Source organism: Magallana gigas, chromosome 3 (genome assembly GCF_963853765.1).
Source record: "Magallana gigas chromosome 3, xbMagGiga1.1, whole genome shotgun sequence".
NCBI classification, from domain to species: Eukaryota; Metazoa; Mollusca; class Bivalvia; order Ostreida; family Ostreidae; genus Magallana; species Magallana gigas.
The window spans coordinates 46,177,504-46,200,775 of NC_088855.1; the positions used below are offsets into that span (position 1 = coordinate 46,177,504).

At 32.7% G+C, this 23,272-nt stretch overlaps 2 protein-coding genes across 13 annotated transcripts in view; one reads left to right on the forward strand and one right to left on the reverse strand.

The window, feature by feature from the left end:
• Window positions 1-13,961, forward strand: part of LOC105349229 (uncharacterized) — a 28,034-nt gene extending 14,073 nt beyond the window's left edge. Inside the window, exons 5-7 of the mRNA XM_020062708.3 lie at window positions 4,292-4,441; window positions 8,781-8,996; window positions 11,384-13,961. Of these exons, the coding sequence (XP_019918267.3) occupies window positions 4,292-4,441; window positions 8,781-8,996; window positions 11,384-11,727 (710 nt within the window). The 3' untranslated portion in view covers window positions 11,728-13,961. The remainder of the gene's footprint in view (window positions 1-4,291; window positions 4,442-8,780; window positions 8,997-11,383) is intronic.
• A 3,479-nt stretch (window positions 13,962-17,440) lies between these two features.
• Window positions 17,441-23,272, reverse strand: part of LOC105349227 (kinesin-like protein KIFC3) — a 31,449-nt gene continuing 25,617 nt past the window's right edge. For 11 of the 12 annotated variants that reach the window (XM_066080012.1, XM_066080013.1, XM_066080014.1 and 8 more), the window contains 4 exons: window positions 21,439-21,568; window positions 21,153-21,350; window positions 20,912-21,060; window positions 17,441-19,822 (listed from right to left, as the gene is read on the reverse strand). In XM_066080012.1, coding sequence (XP_065936084.1) covers window positions 19,652-19,822; window positions 20,912-21,060; window positions 21,153-21,350; window positions 21,439-21,568 — 648 coding nt within the window. In that variant the 3' untranslated portion in view covers window positions 17,441-19,651. Of the gene's footprint in view, window positions 19,823-20,337; window positions 20,376-20,911; window positions 21,061-21,152; window positions 21,351-21,438; window positions 21,569-23,272 lie in introns of all 12 variants that reach the window. The other variant, XM_066080020.1, reaches the window with a different exon arrangement.

Consider the following 23,272-nt stretch of genomic DNA (forward strand, 5'->3'; position numbering starts at 1 on the left):
TGAAAATTAATGCTTAATAAAGTAATTTTCTTTTTGAAAAGAATGCAAATAATGATACAGTTGATTGACTCTTTAATTCTGTAACTTTATAGTCGATTCAAAATACTGTAAATATCCATGGATTCCATGCAGCAGTAATTTGTAAGCTGATGTTTCCTTCCCTTTTATGGTCAAGAAATGAGCCTCATTATTGCTAATTCTATTGATATTGGATGACCACCATTATCATCTAAGGTCTTGTACACGGTCATCATTGTCTGTCACCCTTTGAAATCTCTAGCTCTCTGCTGTGCTTTGTTGCCTGTCATGTTGTGGTTATTTGATAGGTTAAACAGGCAAAAGGACCTTGTGAAAGCATTCCACCTGCTGATTTAAAGGTTGACTATTCATTTGCCCCACTCATGTTTGATGTCTCTAAATGTAGGGGGAATTAATTAGTGGAAATATTTTGTAAAATCTAATTGGGAATGAAATTAGAGTCAGGGAGTTCTGAGTATGCAATGCTGTCTAAAGGCAATTAAGGCTTGTTTCTCATAAGAGAGGTTTTTGTCTGCTTCAAATGGTGAGTGGGGATGAGTCCCTGATTGGTTGGTCACTACTAAATGAAGGATTGAACATCTTCAATGTAATGAAGGTGTTTTTATTAGTACACATCAAAACAAATAATCTGTGGCAATAAAGTTAAAAGGAAATTGGATACTTAATCGCAAAGGATTGATTATTATTTGTCGCATTTTAAAAAATATTTGGAAAAAGTTATATTTTATTTTATTTAGATATTTGGTAGCTGAGATCATGCACAAAACTGATATGAAATCTTGCAATGGCATTGTACAGTAGCATTGTGCCATATAGCAAAAGTCTGTTTTCTATGTTAAAGGATAACATTCCTTGGGCTGGAAGGGAAGCTATTAAATCCCTTCTCTTCTTTGATCATTCTTCATCATAAAACAGTTGGAGGTGAAAAAACAACAAGGTATGGTAGAGTTTTGAGTAATCCATCATTTGGTAGCAAGATAAAGTGATGAAACATGTTATCACTGTGTCAGAATAGTTAACTTTTCAACTTGGCTCCTACACTTCTGCAATAAAATACACAATCTGTCAAGGATGTTTTGCAATGGTGGCAGAAGTTTTGTACCTCTTCCTGTTCAGAAATCTGGTGAATTATTCAAACCAAGCTTTTCCATGACCAGTGCAAGATTTCATTTTCATTGACAGATATTTCCCTTTGAAATTGTATCAAAGTGATAGCATTTAAATCTCCTTTTATTTTAGTGTTATCCCCTTATCATTAGAGACAAAATAAAAATTTGATGTGGTGATAATAGACCTTAACTTTACCTCTTTAATTGGGTGATTTATAAACTGCTTGGAGAGTGACAGCTGTATTCTTTTTCTTATCTCAGGCTCTTATGGAGTTCAAGGGTATTTAGTTTATACATCTTCAAGTTTTTTGATCGTCACAGAAAAAATTTGCTGGCCTGCCTGTTTAAATGGCTGATTTGGCAACAAGATCTTTCAAGCCATTATTTAGCCAAAGCTTGGGTTTGTTCAATGTTGTACAAGGCTTTCATTGGGGGAAATTGTCTAGAACAGAGATGTCGTAAAACATTTAGCGGGCCATAATATACCATTTACAGGCCATCAAGTATCTAACAGTTTGGACAGATAAATGGTGGAATCTTTTATCAATTGAAATAATACCCCTTCTCGTCTGTCTGCTATTAATCAGCATCGGAGCAAGGAATGTTGTACAATGATCTAGTTGATTCACTTACATGTACTGGGACCCTCGCTCCCATAGTCAACAGCATGAGTATCCTTGTACCCAAGCGTTCCCATGTTCAAATAGTGGCAATTCTGGCTGTTTAGAACAATTACCCAATTAGAAATAAATGACCTAGGTGCTTGTAACTTGGGATCTTGGAGGATTCTTGGCTGCAAATTACAAGGGAAATCTTGTATAACATTTGACTCAGGCAGTGGCGATGTTTTTACCATTGACTAGTAAAGGGTTTCCAGATAATTATCACTAGCACATCCAGAGATGCATAGCTCTGTATTATTACAGTAGGCATATTGACAAAACTATCAATAGAACTGCTTTTCTGAGGGTTTTTCTAATAATCGACCATGGTAATTCTCATTGGGTGTGTGTTGCTCAGATGAGGCCCATTTCTAGAGCACGGTTGCTTTTGTTTCTTTTGTTTTGCAGAGAACTGTTGCACTGTCATGCAATTTGTTCAAATACAACAGGGATAATGATTTACAGCATTTTGAATCTTTGTTTGAGATAATAAGAACAGAAATGAACACAGAGCAGTAATCATGCATGAATACATCAGTATCAAGTTATATGAGTTAAGTGTGTAGTAATTGAAAAGAGTTATTGTAGTAGAAAACAACATAAAAAGGTATGTTTGTGGCAAGCAGCACGGATAGAGATGTTGGAGTGAAATTCATTTATCAAAATCCAACAACTCATACCATGGAAAGAAATGGAACAATTAAGCAATGAATGTAATACAAAACTCAATTAATCACTCATCAGTGGAAAATGATTTTAAAACTTGTCATCTAGCTTGTACAAATAATTCTGTGAAACAGTGGGTGACTTTTAACTTTCATGAGTGAAAAATCAATAATCTTGCACATTAAGAAATGCCAGGCATATGTAATGACAAATGCCTTCACAGAGAAGGATTCCCCCAGAGACGCTGTCTGGACATCAGAAAGTCTATTGCTATTCTGTTGGGGATTTGCGTGACTGCTATTGAACGTAAATGTCTAGATTATACTGCAAGACAAAATAAATAGCTGTAGATTTATTGATGAAATTTTCAAAATTTCTTTGCAGTTCCTTTGTCTTTTCACTGATTCTAATCTGGATTTTCCTAAGATTTAATCAGATCAAAATATTTTAGTTTATTAATTCTTTTAATATTACACTGTATGTGATACAGTATTAACTTTCCCATTTATATTTGAATACTACATTGTATCTATAGATAAAAGATTTGTTTAACAAAATATGAAATATATAGCATGGATGGTTACAAATCGTAGACTTCTTTGATATACTGGTACATGGAAATAATGATAATATAACAAGGAGATCTGCAATAATTTATCATTTTGATGCTGCAAAACATGCCATGTTTATTGCTCTTTGCAAGCTTGTTAAGCTCCAATCAAGTCCAGCCTTTTGTGTTCGAATATTGGTAATCCTGATGCATTTGATTGGATGAATCATCAATATTTATGACAGACTTCATCTTAAGACCAAGTCTTATGATTACTAGATGACAATATAACTTAAAGGCTGGGGGATCTTTATAACTTTAATATCAAGGCCATGTCTTTTCAACCTTGGACGTCTAAAAGCAGAAAACATCACCATGTGGGGATTTTTCATCTGAATTATTAAGTATTAAGCTGTGTCCTGTTTTAATTATATGCGTGTATAAAGCTTAAATTTAAAAAATTTTCTGATGATTCTTTGGAAGTACGTTAAACATTATTAGTTTAAAAATAAATCATGAAAGTGACCATTGAAAAATGGCATTGCTTGATCCTCTTGGTAGGTTTTATTTATATTTTGAATTAAGGTTTCATTAAGGCAGCATTGTATAGTTTGTGAGATTTATACATTTGTTTCTTCATTTATTCAATCAACAATAATAATTATAGCTAAATTAACAGAATATTATAAATGACACAGCCAAACTTTATTTTGAAATGTCATTTCACAACTTGATAATTATGATTCATTGATTGGTAGTTTTATCATGACCAAGTTCAATCTTTAAAATATGAAATGATACTGTACATTGGCAAATGATCACAATATTATTGATTTTAATTTCACTTTGTTCATGATTTATTATTCTTCTGGAAAATTAAACCCATTTTCAATTCTATCATAAGTTTTCAAAAATGTTTCATTGCTAATTCTTTGATTATTGCGCAATTTCATGCAGTGTGAAATCAAGACCATCACAATTGGTATTTTTGAGAAACCATGAATTTTTTTACACCATGATATTTAACCCTTATGTATAAATTTAATTTTTAATGTCTGTCCAAAATTGCTTTAAGCATCAATGCATGGTTGTGTCCAGAATAACCTTTTCAAATGTTTTTCAGAAATACTGTATTCATTTCAATCATCATTGATTTGTTCATGTAAACATTGACAATACTGTTATTATTTGTTCTGTTTTAAATTGGTGCAATAATGTCATGTTATTTTCGAAATTGAAAATTTCCTATCATTTTTCTTTCACAGATTTTAAAAAGTATAACTCCTGTGGTACGCACTTCCAGTGTGCAAACAAGAACTGTATAGATGAAGACCTTAAATGTGACACAGTGGACCACTGTGGGGACAATTCTGATGAGGCCATGGAAGGGTTTGCTCAGTGCGGCGTCAAAGATGGTAAGATCATCAGATATATGACCATTAATGGTTAAGGTACTGTTAAATAAACAACTGGTAGGGCTTGCAATAAAATATAGAAGTTATTGCAGTTGTGTCAGACTATAAGTAAATTTAAACACTGTTCTGGATTTTATCGAGAGTTTGGAATATTAAAGAAAAATCACCATGAGTTGGACCATGATATGGATTTTCCAATATCTGAGCTTGGATGTTTAAATTTGTGTTTCCAGTAATGAAAATTGAATACTATAGCTTAGTCATTGCAATTAAAGTTTGAGTCTTAGTAAAATTAATTAAATCATCATAAAATCATACTTGCCAACTGACCCGATTTCGTCGGGTCACACCCGATTTTTCAACCCTTCACCCGATTATTTTTTATGACCCGGCGGGTCATGCTTTTCACTCGATTTTTGTCAAACAACCCGAAAATCTCCCGATTTCCGGATTTGGTTCGTAAATTACGTTGCGCGTTTGACTTCCAGTTATGAACCCAACCTGAGCTTGGATTTACGTAACGCGTAAACAATGCCGATGGCTATAACAGACACATTAAGTGTAATTATTATCGTGAGTTGTTTTGACTAAGCGAAGGTTTATATCTTTAAGTGTGATGGCTTCCAATAAGAAAAGGTCTTCATCGGGGCCAGCAGAATCAAAACCAACAAAAAGAAAACGATATTTTTGTACCTATCAACATATCTGGGAAAATGAATTCCCATAGGTAAAGCAAAGTAATAGAGTACACAACGAGGCTTTTGTGTTCTATGTAACGCACATTTGAATATTGGATTTTGTGCCCAAAATGATCAGACTAAACATTCAAAAATGCTAAGTCATGTATAGAATGCTTTTTTAATACACAAAAGTCTTCCAAGTCACTTACAACTTTCATGCCATCATTTACAGAGTTCAAAAGCAAGGTTAGTGTAGCAGAAACTCTTTTTGCATTTTTTTTTAGCTGAACACAACCTACTATTTTCTGTGTCAGATCACTTTACAAAATTCAAAATCAGCAACTGTTATTTAAAATGCTTCTTTGCAATAAAGTATTACACATAAGTTTTTACACATATTTCTATTGTATATACCTATGAAATGCATGGTAAATATGTCGTGAATGTCGTTACGCGCTATGACCAGATTTTTTACTTTCCAAATCTGGTCATGACCAGATTTCCACATGTTGGAGGTTGGCAAGTATGCATAAAATTGATTTATTATTAAAATTTTATTGGTGCCTTCACCAGGATCCTTGTTAAGTGTATCTTATATTTATAAGCAATGTATTGTGAATAAACAACAAGACTAATGCTACAATACCACACACATCTAGGATTCTACACAGATAACACTGAATGATTTTTTGGCTTAGGGTATTGGTTTATATCAATTAATGTTCTCAGTGGTCACATTTTTGGATAGATAATTGGCATCCTTTGGCTCTCTCCCTTCAATTAGTCAGACAAAAACACAAGGAATGATATTGAGCACACACTGACAGTAAAAACCCAAAGAGCAATTTTGTTTAGAAATATTTCTGCAGTATTGTGTAGGATTATCATGTCATATTTTATGATAACAGAATTGTTACGATATGGTGCTTTTTACGTGATTATAATTTTGTGTTTTGAAGTAGTGCATTTTCGGTTTTATTCTGAATCATATTTTCCCTGAAAGAAAATAGAGATCAAAGCAATCTTTTATGAATGAATGTAAGTTTTTAAGACTTTTGTAGAAGCTCAAAATAAAGTTAATGACTGAATTAGTGTGTTTATGTTTAGATAACCTGGTTTTATATAAAGCTTTCTTGTAATATTATGATTTTTTTATGCACTTGTTAAAATTCTCTGAATACAACAGTAGAGGGTCAGATTTACCGTAACTTAAAAAAAGGCGGGTGCTAGTCATGGATTTTAATGTGAAATCTAAAGAAAATAACCAGAAGTTATCAGGGATAGACTCCATACACAATATCAGGGGGATCGGGTCCCAATACATGTTGTAATCACTGAAATCTACAAAACACAGAGTCTGGTGCCAGACAATGTTTTAGTTCATTGTTTTATCTTTTGTGAGAATCAAGAGCAAAAGTGAGAGAGAGCATTGCTTGTTTATATCATGACTCCTTGTCTTTTCTGTAATTCCTACCCCTATCAAGATTATCGGACTTAACGTTAATATTCCCAGATCCAGAATAATCTCGTAAGACCAGAAGAATTCTATTTTCTAAAGGGAGTGATAAGACATTTTTCAATTTTTTTAAAGATGAATATAAGCACTGAATTGCTATGTAGTTTTACAAATAATCCATAATCTGATTTGATACAATTTGGAGCTATTTTCTTCTTGTTAAGATTTCTTTCAAAGGGCAGGAAGTTTATAATCTGATAGATTTATCACATTGATTTTTCATCTCCAATTTAAATAAACACAAGCATTAATTATACATATTTGTTGATTTTATAAGAAAATAAAAATCATAAGCAAAGGTGGTCCTTTAAAAGTTATCTTTCTACAAACATTTCAGAAATATCAAAAGACAGATTATAATTATATAAGGTTCCTTCATTTTGTACTAGGAATTAAAAGGCAAACATTACACATGTGTTTAGAGAGTTGGAAATGGTTAAATTTTACCAAATTTAATAAGAATTAATAAAAACTGTTCAAATTTAAGTTTTCAGAGGCCATTAATTGATGAAAATGGTAGCTCAGCTAAGTCTTTACCCTATTTATTTGATAGAGATGGTTTTTAGTCATTGTGATATGGCTGTAAGCCATTTTCTCCTCATGAATGAAATTACTTAGCGAAGTGTGTGTACATAATACATGCAGAGAATTATTTATAACCTCCACAATTAAGATTCTGAAGCAGCTGACCACCATAACTTTATCTTAACAAGACACTGGTAGACCAAAACTACTAATTAATAAGGTCTGTGGAACTGAATTAGAGGGACATATTTCACACTGCTATCTGGAGAATGCACCTGATATCATGTTTTATGAGATTACCAAGGTAGCCAAGAAAGCATCTGCTTCTCTCGAAGGATAAGCTTTGGAATAATTCTGTCCTTATAATAACTCATTCTGTTTAGAATCAATAAGTAAATGTATAAGTCACGGCATATAGGGTAAAGTGAAAAATTGACTGTAATCTGATTAATTATGCCAAGGGAAAATTATTGTTTCTTTTTTCTTCACTATTGAGATGAAAATTTGATCCCATCTCTGATTATTCATTCTAGCATGTCTTATAAATGAATACCTAAACTGCTGTACAGTTGATACCCCCTCCATCTTTGATCATCAAATATTGGAACTCTCTGCCTTGAGGTGGATCAAGCTCATCTTTGATGTCAGAAATGCATATAGGCTGATACTGATATTGTTGAATGGTGCTTTGATTTTCTTTCAAAGGGTTCAGAAAACATTGGGAAAATTCATGAATTAAGAAAGATATCCACTGATTCACGATAATTAATCTAGTATTTACACTTCTGATTCATATTGAAAGCATTCATTTGTATGAAAGAGAAATAAACAAGTATATGTACTTAGCTTGAATCTGCTCCATAGCTGGGTAACACGTCCTTTGATCTTATAGTCTTAGAGATGCATGAGATGAGCAGTTTCTTAAAAAAATTTAATTGGCTGGTGATAACAACAAATTATATTTTAACTTTTTTGGTTAAAGGTACATTCATGTAGAATTGGTGTCTCTATTGGATCAAAATGTAATACTTCTGACCTTTTACATTTAAAAGATAATCTAGAACCTGTTTCTAAGAAAACGATAGTTGCTTAACAATTAAGATAGAGTCTGTTATATGGTATATGTTTATCCCACTCTGAAATTTTAAGATAGAAAATATGTATATCAATTTGTTTCTTATAGTTTATTAAGTAGAATCTTTGGAATTTCAGAAAATCTTTTCTTAGAAGGGGGAGTATAGGGTACAGTCAGAAGGAGGGAACATATATCAAACCTTGAACTTCTGTCAAAAAAGGAGGGAAAGCTATGAATTTAATTGAATCCATACCATTCTTTGTAACATGGAATCAAAAATGATCCAAATGTTCTGACTCTTTTTTCTTTCATGACAAGAGTGCAATTGAAAGCAAACACCCCAGTTACATAAAATATCCCAGAATAGAGTTCTAAGCAAATGAAGTCAAGTAGCTGTAATGTTGTATCCATGAAATTAAAAGCAGACCTGCATTAGTGCTGTATTTATTTATTCATTTCATTTGAAATTAGACAGTTGTTGGGGGTCCTAATCCCCAAGATGTTTAGGTATTTATATCTAGGTTTGTTTTTGTGTTGTTTCAGATGGCTCCTTCCTGAACCGTTTCTTGGCCCTGGGAGTTACGGCCTCAGTGACAATAACTGTAGGAAGTCTCATCGTTCTGATCGTCTGCATCATCGCTGCTGTCTGCTGCTGTAAAAAGTTATTTTGTAAACCGCCTCCAGAGGGCACCACCAATGCACCACAATCAACCACACCCAACAATTTGGCAGCTAACGGGGCACCATCTTATAACCAAAGTAAGATATCAAGGTTAAAAGCAGTATCTCCTGGAAACCACTGTCATTAAGAGAAATAAGGGGAAGCTATTCTCAATTTTTTAGTAATAATTACATCTGATAATGATTAATTGCTTTTCTATGTAATTGACAGTGATAAACTCCTCCATTTCCGGTTTCATTACAAATCATGATGTAATCTTTCTATCTTCCTCAAATAATATCCATTGCTGGTAATTTAGATTAAGTAATCAGCATCTTGAGTCAGATAGAGTTTAATTACAATATAGTGTAAGAGAGCCCAGTATCTGATGAAAGCTAACTGAACTTGATCCCAGAGATCAGCCTGCTTGTGAATACAAGAAAGATAAGTGGGCTTGTATGGTCTCTCATACTAGTATCGTAGAATTCGGAGGTCAACAACTCGTAATGGACATTATTACAAATGAAGCATGAATTTCATGTGATTTTCTTGTCAGGGTAGAAAATCTCCCCTCAAACAATCACCAATCATCAGGGGTTTTTTTTATAATGATTGAGTCTGTGTGAAAACCAAGTGCTAAAGATCAATGTACCATTCAGGAAGTAACACAAAATAAAATATATTGGTGGGTGGGAGTGATATTATAAATGAGGGCATCTTCATGGCACACACAAAAATCATACAGATGATCAAAATTGTTTCTCAACATAAAAAAAAAATTGAAAGAGTATCATGTAATGCAAACACTTAAAACTCTATAACTTTCTAATATACATATAGGAACAAAATTGCTTGTACAATATAACAATATTTTGAAATAAAATGTAATTAAAATAAATATGCAATTAATTTTAAAGATATAAAATAAGGACACCAAAAACAAAACTGTTGTCCAATTTTTAGATGAATTATAAAGGGGTACGTATTATAGATTAAATATATAAAGTACTTGTAGAATTTAACAAGTGGAGATAAATCAGAATTAAGATTTTTGGCAAAATTTCTATTGATCAGCAATACCTGGAGCTCATTTTGTACAGAGGGAGGAAAAATTGGTTTTCATTAGCCAGAGTAAGGAAGGGGCAGCCAGAATTGTTTGCAGTGATAGGCAAATAGAAGTAGTGGTCAAAAGCTGTTACAAATCAAAAAAATGTTTATTGATAAAATGTTGAGGAGAAATTTTCTAGATCCCAAATAAATCTTAATATCTTATGGAGTTGAGCTTTGGCAGATTTCTTGAATCTTTCACTTGCTTGGGGTATTGGGTTCAGAGAGTTTTATGTTTAAAAGCTTCAAAATGATAAATAAGTACGTGTCACTTTTGACAAAAGAAAATACCCAGTTGTTGCTAAATTCAAGAGATTAGGGTTTGGATTAGCTGATTAAGGACTGGAGATTTAAAAAAAATGAAAATCAAAAGATGTCCTTTAATATTGATATGGGTTTTTGTGAGGTAACATGGAGCCTTCTGACATATGGTTAGTACAGAGTAGCTCAACAGCCGATCTAGGAGCTGGATTGAATTATTGTTAGCTATAAGATAGTTCAGTCTGACCTCTCTTCTATTTATATTATTCATAGGCTGGTTTCAATATAGGTTTCTAGTTTCTCTTCAAAAAAAAGTAACGATTGCATAGGAAGTATCCAATTGTGTTAAATTTAAGTTAAAAATGATAATAGCCGAAGGGGCCCCCATCCATCCAGAAATCTAATCTCATTAATTAACAAAGTGTCAAGTTTTGGGGGACTAGGCATGACACAAATGTTAATAGTGATCTTGCAGAGTAATATTGTTAAATTTAATACCTCCAACTTAATTTGAAATAGTTACGTGAGACAGCGTTTTTAGGATATTTCTCGAATTGAATGCAATGTAATGAAACAGTGCAATGCGTTATGACATACGAACATGTCTGTTTAAACAGCAAGCCCCCAGAGCTGATGTTTTATTGTATCTATAGTACTTTAGACTCCTTAATATATGAAATTCATTATTTGTAAATGCATGTTCAAGTGTCCACATAATGTTTGCATTTTGAGCAAATTCTCATAATTGAGCACAATATCAGTCTGAATGGCGAAAGGAAGTCAGTCAGTGCAACCTAGTTTCTTGATAATGCTCTGCCAAGCTTTATGTCATAGAAAATGTTTTGGTTTTTTTTTCGCTTTCTATTAAATCTAAATTTCCATTGTCTGTTGTCATGTTGTTACATGGTTGGAGCTTACAATTTTTCAAATCTGCATGGCTTTTGTATGTAAAACTAGATAGATTAGTCGTTAAGATGGTATTTCTTCCGAGTACATGTATACCAGTTTGGCCATGACTTGTGTTATCTGTTTAAATTCATGCAATGAGAAATATCTCTCAGTTTGGCATTGTTGTGAATACTAACTCAGCTTTGAATATTTTGCCTTTTCTTTGTAGGTCAAAGCACTTGTAATTCTTCATATCCTCCTAGTCGGGAATATAGCGATTATCCACACTCGCATCAGGGCTACTTTCCCATGCAACCCGTTTACCACCCTGCAAATCAGCATGGTTCAGCGCTATACACCGCTGCTTATACTCGTGATGCTTTAATAGCTAACACTCACAATTCAGGAAGTGCATATTCCTCACAGTCTCACTCTCATTCACAGCCCCCCTCCCACCACCGGTCCTACACCCCGACAAGTTCCCGCTCGGGAAAGTCCACGCGATCTAATAATAGTACCAGTGTCACTTACTCACAAGGCACTGAAAAGATTGCTCTACCCATCAACCTATAGTATTAGAGAAGCTGCAAGATGGAATTCTGGGAAAAAAGTACATGCATTGTGGGAGTAAATGCAGATATGGCAGAAAGGATGTGAATACAGTGCTACATGGATATTGTCGTGGAGGAGGATGGTTTTGTTTTGATGATGACTTAATATTTAAATTAAAGACTGTTGTGGAAAGTGTAAATGTTTGAATGTGAAATATTGCAATGAAACTTTTGTCACATATTGTAGATTATCTCTGAAGGTTGTAGTTGTAGAAGTAGAAGTCTCCCAAAAATGACAGAAATATAATGATCTCAGGAGATTGATGTTTCATTGACAATGATTGTATCATTTGTTTACAATGAATATGATGTAGTGTGTTCAGTCCAAGTGTCATAAATGTACCTTGTGAACAAAATCTCTCTTTATTCATGGGAATAAATACTGTCTAGCTGTTATGACTGTTGTTTGTGCAGATGTCAATGACTATGATAATTTTTATTATACAGTACTTTCCCTTTAAAGAATTTTATTTTTGAAAACTTTTGATATATCTTGCACTTTCTGTAGAATTTTTATTGCATTTTTTTCTATTGCGATTCAAATATAATGTCTTTAAATACCCTTCTGATACAAGGTAACTACTTACATTTAGTTTACAACAGATTAAGAAATCCTTAAAACTACATTGTATGAACAATATTTGATATAATAATTATTATCAGTAGAGGGGCATACGACTGGGTGCCCTTCTTCCTCCAATGTTTTTATGAGATTACATGCTTGTGTAATAACTACCGGTATTTGTAGAGCTTTTCAAACATGATACCTTTTTTTATATCCTGGCACTTATTTTAAACATGTGTCAGCTTTTGAAATTGGAGTGAATGCATACAAAGGTTAGCAAGAAAACATTAGTTTTCAACTTACTGTTTGGCCTAAAAAGGAGATCTTGGCATTATACAAGTTCTTGCTCCAAATCCAGAGTTTCAATATTTTGTAGTAATTAATATTCATGACAATTTACCCATTTACATTTTTACCTGTACAAACATGTCTCATGAAGGTGTATTTCCTTTTTATCGTCCCAAGTTTAACAATTTTAACAATTTTAGCTATTTATTGATCGTATTTATTACCGGTAATGCTATCCTTATAACTTTATGTTATGTGCCCTTCTGTGAGACAGAAACCTTATGAAATCCATAGGATTAGGATAAAAAGAGATAAAAGTAACTTTTTATTGATTAAATTACTCTTTCAACGCAGGTGCACAAGAGATAACAGTTTTTAACAATTTTTGTGAAATATATCTGATATTGTCATTGATTCTTTTAGCTATGTAAGTTTCGACTGAAGTATGGTAAATAATATTCTACAGTTTTATCCTTTTTTGTTATGCTTTTATCTCTCCTAGTTGCATTATTGCACAAAAAGTTTTCATCAATATGACCAAACGCTTTTTAACAAAACAATCTTGTACATTTCTTGTATGATTTTGGTCTTGGTTTTGTTTTGGAACTCATGTTTTACATTTTATGCATGCAAGGTTGATTCACTAATGATATTTTTCTCTTACATGTATTATTTAGGTCCAATTTCTGTTTATTTGGATATTTCAAGCTACAGCCTTTAATTTATTTGTGTTTATCTATACACACAGCATTAGACTTTTGCATAAAGGATCTGGTCAGTTCGACAAGACAATCATTTATTTAAATCATATATATGTTATTGCTCTTCTTTGACCTTTTTATCCCATGTGGAAAATGGCTTTTTTAGCATTTACATTCAAACTTTTATTTATTTGTTGTTTTTGTAATGGAAGATGAAGGCTTGCTTGTCCATTTTTTTTAACTTGTGTTCTGTTCAGTGTTGTTATTTGTTTACCACAGGATTATTTTTCAATTTTACTTTGTGTAGTCTATAAAACATCAAGGTTGTAAGTGTTAATGAATAATGATATCACCCAACAGTCATGAGTTATTTCCCTTTATGACTACAACATAATAATTTCATTGTACAGTTTTAGAACCTGTTTTCGTTTTATTATTTTATAATGTGGTCCATAAAATTGTCTTAGGTACATGGCAGTAACCATTGTAATTGCTGCTCAAACAGAATATGACAATATATTCAATGGACATTGACAGCAAGTATTTGCAACAAGTTGCCAGGTCCTATTTCTTACATACTGTAAATGTTTTAAAGGGGTATACAGACTGTTGTAAAATGACAATAAAACATAGAAATATTTACATGTTATTTTTTCTTAGTTATTGCAACAAACAACTGAAATATCTTGAGTGTGGGAGCATAAAGCTTAAAATTTTATCAATACACAGGATGTAGTTCATCTTCCTACATTGTAATCCCCCCCCAAATGTATATCTTAACAGACAAACTGAGTTATGGGGTTGTGATGAACAAAAATATTTTGCTCTAATTTTGGTCATCTAGCAGCTAACCCAGCAAGTACATGTACACAAAAATTTTATAGGGAAGAAGGTTTGTTTACCAGATTTGTGAAACTCATAACAACTGCAGGGGTTTGAGCATGTGGGGAAAAAATGTTTTGGTTTTTGGGAGTTGATTTTTAATCAACTCTCCTATGCAGTCACTCGGACAAACCAAAAGTGAAACAGTGTTTGGACCTCAGCACAAATCATTGCTCCTGACAAGACTTAGTTCTTGAAAATAATTGATGAATCCGATGTAATATAGGCTAAAGCATTGTTTTTCAAGGAAACTTATTTACAAATACCTTAAAAATAGTCAGATTTTAAATGGTACGAACAATTTAAATATTTTTTGTAGTCGTATGTATTCCTACGCCAGAGTTCAATATAGTCTCGTTCAACTCGACGCTCGGCTGTCTCTGTAAACCCTTGTCGGAGATTTACGGTGTCAGCCGAACGTTTGGTTGAACGAGACTAGAGTTCAATATTGCTTGGATCCATACAATTTTCGAGAAATATTTTTACCAGTGATACATAGTTTGATTGAATTAATTTGATCTTTAAATATTATTTAACATGATTCATGTGGAGGTTTCTCGACATTCTAGTCGAAAAAGTTCAAAAATTCATATTATAAAAATATGCGTAATTCAAATTAGAAACTACGTATACATGTACTTGTCATGCAAAATAACATATCATTGATTTTAAAATAAATAAACATCGACAAAATCAACTCCCGTCAGTTCTTCAGTACTTTGATTTTACTTTCCACCCCCCACAATTTGATTACTTTACCAATTCAATTCTGTTCATTGACAGTACTTCCAAAATGTATCCATTGGAACTGCAATTTGAGTCTATTGATGACCTTTTTTTAAATATTACATAATATTACTGGTATATAAAGCCATGGAGGAATTTTGAAATCCTAATACAGTATATATATAGTGCTGAATCACTTGTTGTTCAGACGTCTGGTCATAGGGGAGGTAAACAAGAAGAAACAAAGAAATTGAGGCCACGAAGCCACTGACCCCTAATGACACGTGATGTTATCTGCTCAGTTCTGTGTAAGGATTTCGCCAATTTGCAATGGATTCCCATTAATAAAGCTAGAATGCATGTTGTGTTGCTGTCACAATGTTAAAGAGAGCAAGATTGAATAATCTTGCTTGGCTATTTTTCTACTTGACAGGTATTGATGAAAACAAGATACCAGTTGCCAGTTAAACCTCACAATTATGAAAAAAGAGCCACCAGAAATGATCCATTTTGAATATGTCTACCATATTCCATCATAATTAACAGAAAAGGGCTACTTTTCATTCTTGACAATGTCTAGATGTGGAATGGCCTTCTCATATAGAACTTAAGGAAGAAAGGCATTTCAAATGGTAACAGAAAACCTAAGGTGGGGTAATTGCAGTATAATATAGACCAAATATCACCATCTGCAATCAATAATAGTCCTTTCATGCAGTGGAACATGTCTTAGAATAATTCAAGGTGCTAGCATTTCAGATTTATTTGCACTCAAAATGTACGTAAATCTGGTAAACAGAAAAGACGTTCACTCTAGTTTCTCATTACGTATGGTTCAACACTTAACTGTGTAAAACAATACGCATTAGTATCAAATCTAACACAATGTAATTGTGATACAACTTTAATCTGTAACGTACGACAAGTTCAATTCTAAAAACCTGAAAATTAATCATGCTATGTATATATATATACTGGTAGCTGCTGATTCATTGTAAGAAAAAAAACCCAAAATGGAAAGGTTTTTATGATTTGCCCATAAATATCACAGTATGGTTCTATACTAATTGTTAGTATATCTATGTCCTTGCTGTAACCTCTCTGTCATTTTCATTTATTCAGATTAACAGTAGTCAATTTGTTTCTTATATTATAGTTGTGGGTATTTTTTTTTCTTAATTGATATAGTAAAATTTAGTTTTCAGGATAAGTAAATCTGTGAACAATTTTAGTCCTATTATAGGGAAATTTGTTGTTACACATTGTTTGATTTCGTGGATCAACTCAAAAAGAAAAATCCAGAAAATGTTGGTGTTCATTGCATATTGAAGAAACCAGAGTATTTTAGTGTAAAACATTCTACATCAAGACCAACAAGGTCATTCAAAGGTAAGGACGTGAAATTCTTGTTCTACAAGTTAAAATATTGGTTTGAATAGATTGCATTTTCAAAAATGAAAATAAACTTTGATTTAAGAAATAAGGTGATATATTTGGTAGGGGCATGGTCAATCTCCAATAAAGCACAAAAGGGCTTTATGATAGATTTGATGGCACTCCAACCTACTGTAGAAGCAGAAATATTCGGTGAGGATATAATTTCGTTATTTTCGTTGGGAGTATAAATTAAAGAAATTAAATCCATGATAAATTTTTAACCCAAATATTTATGAATACAAAGAGATTATGATCTGACAAAATTAAATGCCAACGAAATTTTATTCGGTTAAAAAATGACAAAATTTTGACCCAACGAAAATATGTGCTTTTACAGTATTATCACCTCATAATATTCAAAGAATGATTCCTTATTTTTGGCAATTGTACGATTCAATACATGTATTAGAATATTGACATATTAATGTGATTTTCATTCTTTTAAATATGCAAACCCCACCTGCGCCCAAACAATACATCATTTGAATTGATTAGACTATAAATACAAAATCGAGTCATAGTGTTATCACAAACAAAGACTGTTACACTGAAAAATGTAAATATTAGTCAATATTGATTGCAGGTCACCGAAATGAATTGGGAAAAGCCTACCTGATACATCATATGTAATAAGTATAATTTGATACCTATAAACCAACACATAAAAATAATTAGGTTTTCTGTAGTTATCAGTAATAAAAAGGTACTGGAGTTTACTGCGGATTCTGAGCATTCCCTTCATCACCGTACCTGTAATTGCCTTTCACAATAAAACAATCAAGAAACAGATTCTTGCACAAGTTGCTGTTTTTTCCATTTATAATAACCTAAACTGATGCTTTGATTTTTACAGAGGCATTTATTTCATCTACTTTTCCTCCCTTTGATCTTTAAAGATCCTATCTATGTAAGATGAATTCCATATCTGACTTACTCCAGTATAATTCTACTTCAGACATGGTCTGGAAGTATTCAAAGAAAGTCGCGAAATCCTGAGCTTAATGCTGAGCACAGTTGATAAGTACCAAGGTTCCCTCTGCATCATGTAATGAAAATAAACAAATTTGCGAAGGTAATTTTTTTTTTGAAAAATTTATTTAATCACCTCCATATGTTTAAGGAGATATATTATAAACGAAACAGAAGTGATTATAAAGAAAGATGTAGAGCAAAAAATTCCTTCGCTCTGCAGATGAACATAAAGATGTCTTCACATGCACAAAACAATCTGATCCAAAATGAATCATTTGCAACTAAAAAAATCATCAAAGGAATTTCATAATTTGAAATTTACAGAGGTTCAATATCGTAAGTTATTTGAAATATGCAGGTCCAACAATATGCTTTCCCTGCTCATACACCATAGAGAACAATTTAAAGTCAGATCCACCAGAACTCAATGAAATGAAAGCCCTGTACAGAATTTTACTATTAAGTTTTATATGAAAAACTGCAGTCAGACCCTACTTTGGCATCTAGTGTGCCATTACATGTAAATGCTGAAAGGACAATAAACAACCAAAGATAGTTTTAACAGTAAAGAAATGAGTATTGACAGAAGTTTATGAATTCTGCAAATCTTTGGCACATTGCACAGACTATAAGATGCATTAATTAAATCATGAATCTTCAGTCCACAGTCATTGTCTTCAATAGCTTTCATTTTGCAAAGGTGCTATCTTTTATGACAACAGTTCATAGTGAAAAATAATTACAGGACAAGCACAGTGGATGGTAAGGAACACAAGAATCAAATGCATTCAATTGGTTCTACAGGTAGTGTATTAAGGCTACACAGTATACACATTACAATTAAATGCAAAATTTAGTATCGAAGCAGTATCCAAGGCATGCAATTAATTTCTTTAACAAGATTTCAAGGTTTAAATGAAAAAATATCACACAAATTAAATGTATCACTTCAGATATCACAACGGGTGATATATTTGTATTTATATCACTGATTTATGATATAATTTTTGTACCATACTGATACGATACAAGCAATATCAGTTTTACATTACTAATCTACCATCAAGGCACTTTTCAATCACAAGAAAAATGTCAAAACAAAATAAAATGATTATGGGACTAGAAAAACACATCATTTACAATTCAAATCATTTTACATTTATGAAAGTAAAACTTTTATGAATCTAGGCATAATTTGGATTGCAATTCAAACCAGTAAGGAAGACTACTCAAATGAAATGCTCTAAACTAAAACGCTTTACTCTGGCTTTGATAGAATTGATAAAATAAGGAACCTATTTTTACACTAAACAAGTTTAGGAAACAGGATACTTAAAAATAAATTGTTATAGAAATTTGGAGAAAAAACCCCAGTTAATACAGGTTTTATTATTGCTAGTTTACAAATTCATCATGTCATTGATGTTTTTGCAAAAGTCATTTTGCTTTCTCCTTACATGCACCGTATACATGTACTTTCATACATTGTATTTACATTGTACACTGAAATTCTCTTTAAAATTAGGTAGAAAATTGAAATCCAAAAAATAAATGCACGTATGAATTTAAAAACAAGAAGTTAATTTCATCATTGACAAAATAAAATTGATACATCCATTTTTTTTCCCCTCAGATTTTGCATATCTATGACCAGAATGTTGTTACGATCGAAAGTAATTAGGAATTTATTGCACACTCCTTTATGAATTTAAATAAAAAGAAAAGAGTGAAGATTGGTTTTAAAATGTTGTTTAAAAACCCGAATCTTTGACAATACTACAATCCATAAACAATCTACAAGTAAGAAAAGTGATCACTACATTGTAATTGTATCATCTTCAACAATCACAAAAATACATACTAGAGTAACACCACCTTGCTCTTTAAGTCTTATTCCTTTGTACTCCCATAATGTAGTTCATACATCATTTAGCAGTGGGATACTTGAACCTTATCAAAAGAACACAATTCTATCTCATTATCAAACTAAAGCACCCACTTCTGTAAAAACAAATCTTAGATCTTACTGGTGGATTATGAAAAAAATAACTATCAAAGAGGAAAAAAGAAATGTAAAAATACCCATATACATTCATCATTAAAAACAGGAATGATATTGCCAGCACTAAAAAAAATATCACCGAGGTATAAAATTGCAGGAATTTGATGAGATCATGTACGCTGAAAGGGACATAACCACTATATGCTGTATGAAAGTTATGTAGAACACTGCACAACATATTTACTAGTTAGCATACAGAGTTATGCCCCTTTAACAGAGTCTCCAGTCACAATTATAACTTGATCAGCAGTGGCTATTTGTCAGGTCTCCTTGGGTAGCGGAGAGATGAGCCTTTGTTAGAACTGCCAGGGGTCCTGTTCATGATGATGGGGGTGTGCTGTCGTCCAGTGGGGGTGTTCATACTCACAGACCGGGTGGGGGTAGAGGGGGCCTTGTTGGGGGTGCTTGGTGAGACTCCATTTGTCTGGTAATACAAGGAAATAAACATACAGTCTGGTAATACAAGGAAATTAACATACAGTCTGGTAATACAAGGAAATTAACATACAGTTTGGTTATACAACTTTTACTAGAAAACTAAAATAGCAAGTTTAAATACCAATACAAAGGCAAAATTAAAGAATAAATAAACACACTGAAAAATAAGCATATATTGTTTAAACAAAAATTCTAAAAATGAGCTGTTTATAAATGCAAAATGAAAAGCATTAGCTAAGACTAAAACTATGGTAGTATATGTACTGTATAAGAACATCTACTAAACTAATCTACTAAAAGAGCGTCTACTGAACTTCTCTCTAAATAAAAATCTTAAATAAGGAAAAAGAAACAAAAAAATGAATGTTTCTGTTCATAAAAACAATCTAAAATACTTCATGCACCATCACCAATGTACACCTAGCTATTAAGCATGCAAAACTAAGCAACAGTTGACACTATAAGAAATAGCGACATGCCACACTTTACTTATATTCTCACCATTATGGACTGTTCTTAAATCCTTTAGTACGTAAATTCTGTAAAAGTATCACATGTGCAAAGTGAGGTATTTAACCCAAACCCAAATGAGTAACTTCTAGTACATATTAACAATTGCATGCATATACAAATTATTTGCCTGCTAGTTAAGAAAGTGGTTAGCGCATATACATGTACCAGGTAAATTACCAACAGATGAGATTTTTAATTTTTCATAGGTGAAAAGAGAGACAAAGGATGAGAGAGATCACCTCAAGGATGTTGAATTTTGAACAAAGATTTCTGTGGAAAGTGTTTTTGTATGTTAGAGATGATTTGTGTTTAAAAATTGTAAAAATGAATCTCATACACAGAGCAAAAGATAAAGTGCAAATGATATGGTCTGACATATCACAAAAGAGTTTCAGATAACTTAATAGAACTTCATGCATCATTCCAACTACTATGACTTTGCATTGTATACCAACAAAGCTCTCTGAAGCAAGTGACAGAATCCCTGGCTTATATCAGCTGCAGTTCATAGAGAAAGAGGACAGAGATTCTATATTTGTGAGCTTTGTTTCTGTGAGCGTACCTCATCTCCTGTTTGAACCACTTGTCTGCTTGCCTGACCCAGTTCTACGGTTCGAACACGTTGCGCAAAATTCAAACTGCACACAGATTCTCCCAGGTTTTTCTCCACTGGAGCAATCTGCACAATCATCAAGGTTTTGCTGTCACCACCTACACAAAACAAAACAGTAAATTATTTTTCAAAAGGTCTTAAATTTTCTCTGATACATGTATATTTAACTAGCATTTTTAATTTCTCTTACCCAGCGAGTCCTGCAGTAGGTAGGTGAGTTTGGAGTTCCTATAGGGAACATGGCTCTGTTTACTCCGCAGAGCATGGATTACGTCCCCTAAACAGGACAGCGATTTGTTGATGTTCTGGGCCTCCTTGAGTCGAGTTCCATCTGCACCAGACTTACTGACTCGCTCAGACCCTGCCAAGTCCACTAGGTTAAGTTTTCCTAAAAGTCAGCAGGCATAATACATGCATCAGTATATTGCATGTTAATACATATTTCAAAGTTTAAGTTTTAAAGAGAAGAAATTTACCCATAGTTCTGACATTCGTTGTCTTGTTGACACCAAGCACCTGCACTGTAAGCAGAGCGTGGGACCGGGAGGAATGTTCATTCATGTTGGTTGTAGCCGTGGCCCGATTCTTCTGACCCAGAGCAAATACCTATATTGGGCAAGTACATATCATTCATTCATTTTTAGACACATAAAACCATTTTTTTCAAACAATATTTTTCTAAAGTCTATGAAAGTCTTTCAGAGTTACCCTAAAGCAAAAATGACACAATTTATTGTAAATAGTGTGATATGACTTTTCTAACCAACAGTGATATAAATCCCACTCTAAAACTAATGACACAGCAATCGATAAATGTACATGTATGGAACGCCATGGCTGCCTTATAGCATTAGACTATAGGTACATTATGTCAAATTACCATTACATTATGTCAAAGTCCATTACGTGGTGTGAATATATCTTTACGCTAGGTCAAATCGTTATTACGTGATGTCAAAAGGACGTTAGGTGAAGTAAACATGTCTTTACATTATGTCAACTTTTTATGTTGTGATGTAAAATCACCCTTACGTTATGCCAACATTGTACAACCAAAGGTCAATACATCATGACATTATTTCGACACTGTATTACATGGGGCGAATGTATCCTTACATTATGTCAACATTTTATTACATGATATCAATATATCCTTACATTATATCAACACCGCAGTACGTATCGCGATTCTATCCTTACATTATGTCAACATTTTATTACATGATATCAATGCATTTTTACATTTTATCAACACTTTATAACATGGTTTAAATATATCGTTTTATTATGTCAAACCTTTATAACTTGATGTCATAAGTTTATGACGTTATGTCTAAACTTAATAACGTGATGTGAATAAGTCTTTGCTGTAGGTCAGTTCTCTATTTCATGATGTACATGCTCCATTACTTTAAGGTGAAACATCATTTCGTTACGCGAACACGGATACATCGGCCTTTCTATATACAAGGAAACGGTAAGCTTACCCAAATGTATCCAGGGTTTATTGAAACTTTGTGGAACAGAACGGAACCAGTAAAGGGTCATCCAATGGGAAAATAGAAATTTAAAAATAATGATTTATTTTGTTTTTATTCATTTCATTTCAAAATAAGATTGATCTTTAACTTTATTGTTTAAATTCGTTGTTTAAAGAAAAATATACATAATTATATTACTTACTACTCTAATATTAACATATTACAGTATTTTCACGGCAGAACTTACTATCTAGTTTAAGCTAGCAAAAAATATTCTCTATTAGTTAGAGATTTAAAACAAACGAAACGCATTCCAAAGCATACCATCTTTAAAATTACAATGTCAGCAGTACTTGACTTATTTGTAAGATTCTGGTTCCGTTACGTTCCGCAATATATTATTACCCCTGTGGATATTGGTATTCAACGGAACAGAACGGAATGAGCGTAAATTTCCTTCTCAACCTATTTTCACGCCTAATCTATACTTACAACGAAAATATATGTAACATGATCATACATTTAACTGTTTACAAAAACCAACACTCATGCTGTCGAATTATTTCATTTAATTAAAAATTAGTAAGTTACATGTATGGGGCAAACCCTGAAGACAGTACCGATTCTACCAAAAGTGTTTGCCTTTCTTTATAATAATTCTGAAATCGGCGAATACAGTTCCCCTCTCTTATTTGTGTGCGTTTTTATTATGACATATTTCTGATTTATACCCTCTGTCTGAACAATTACCTAAAACAAACATTTCATAAAAACATCTATATCAAGATGGAGAAGGTCTTTAAAGGGGTTAAAGATCTCTTGTAATTTA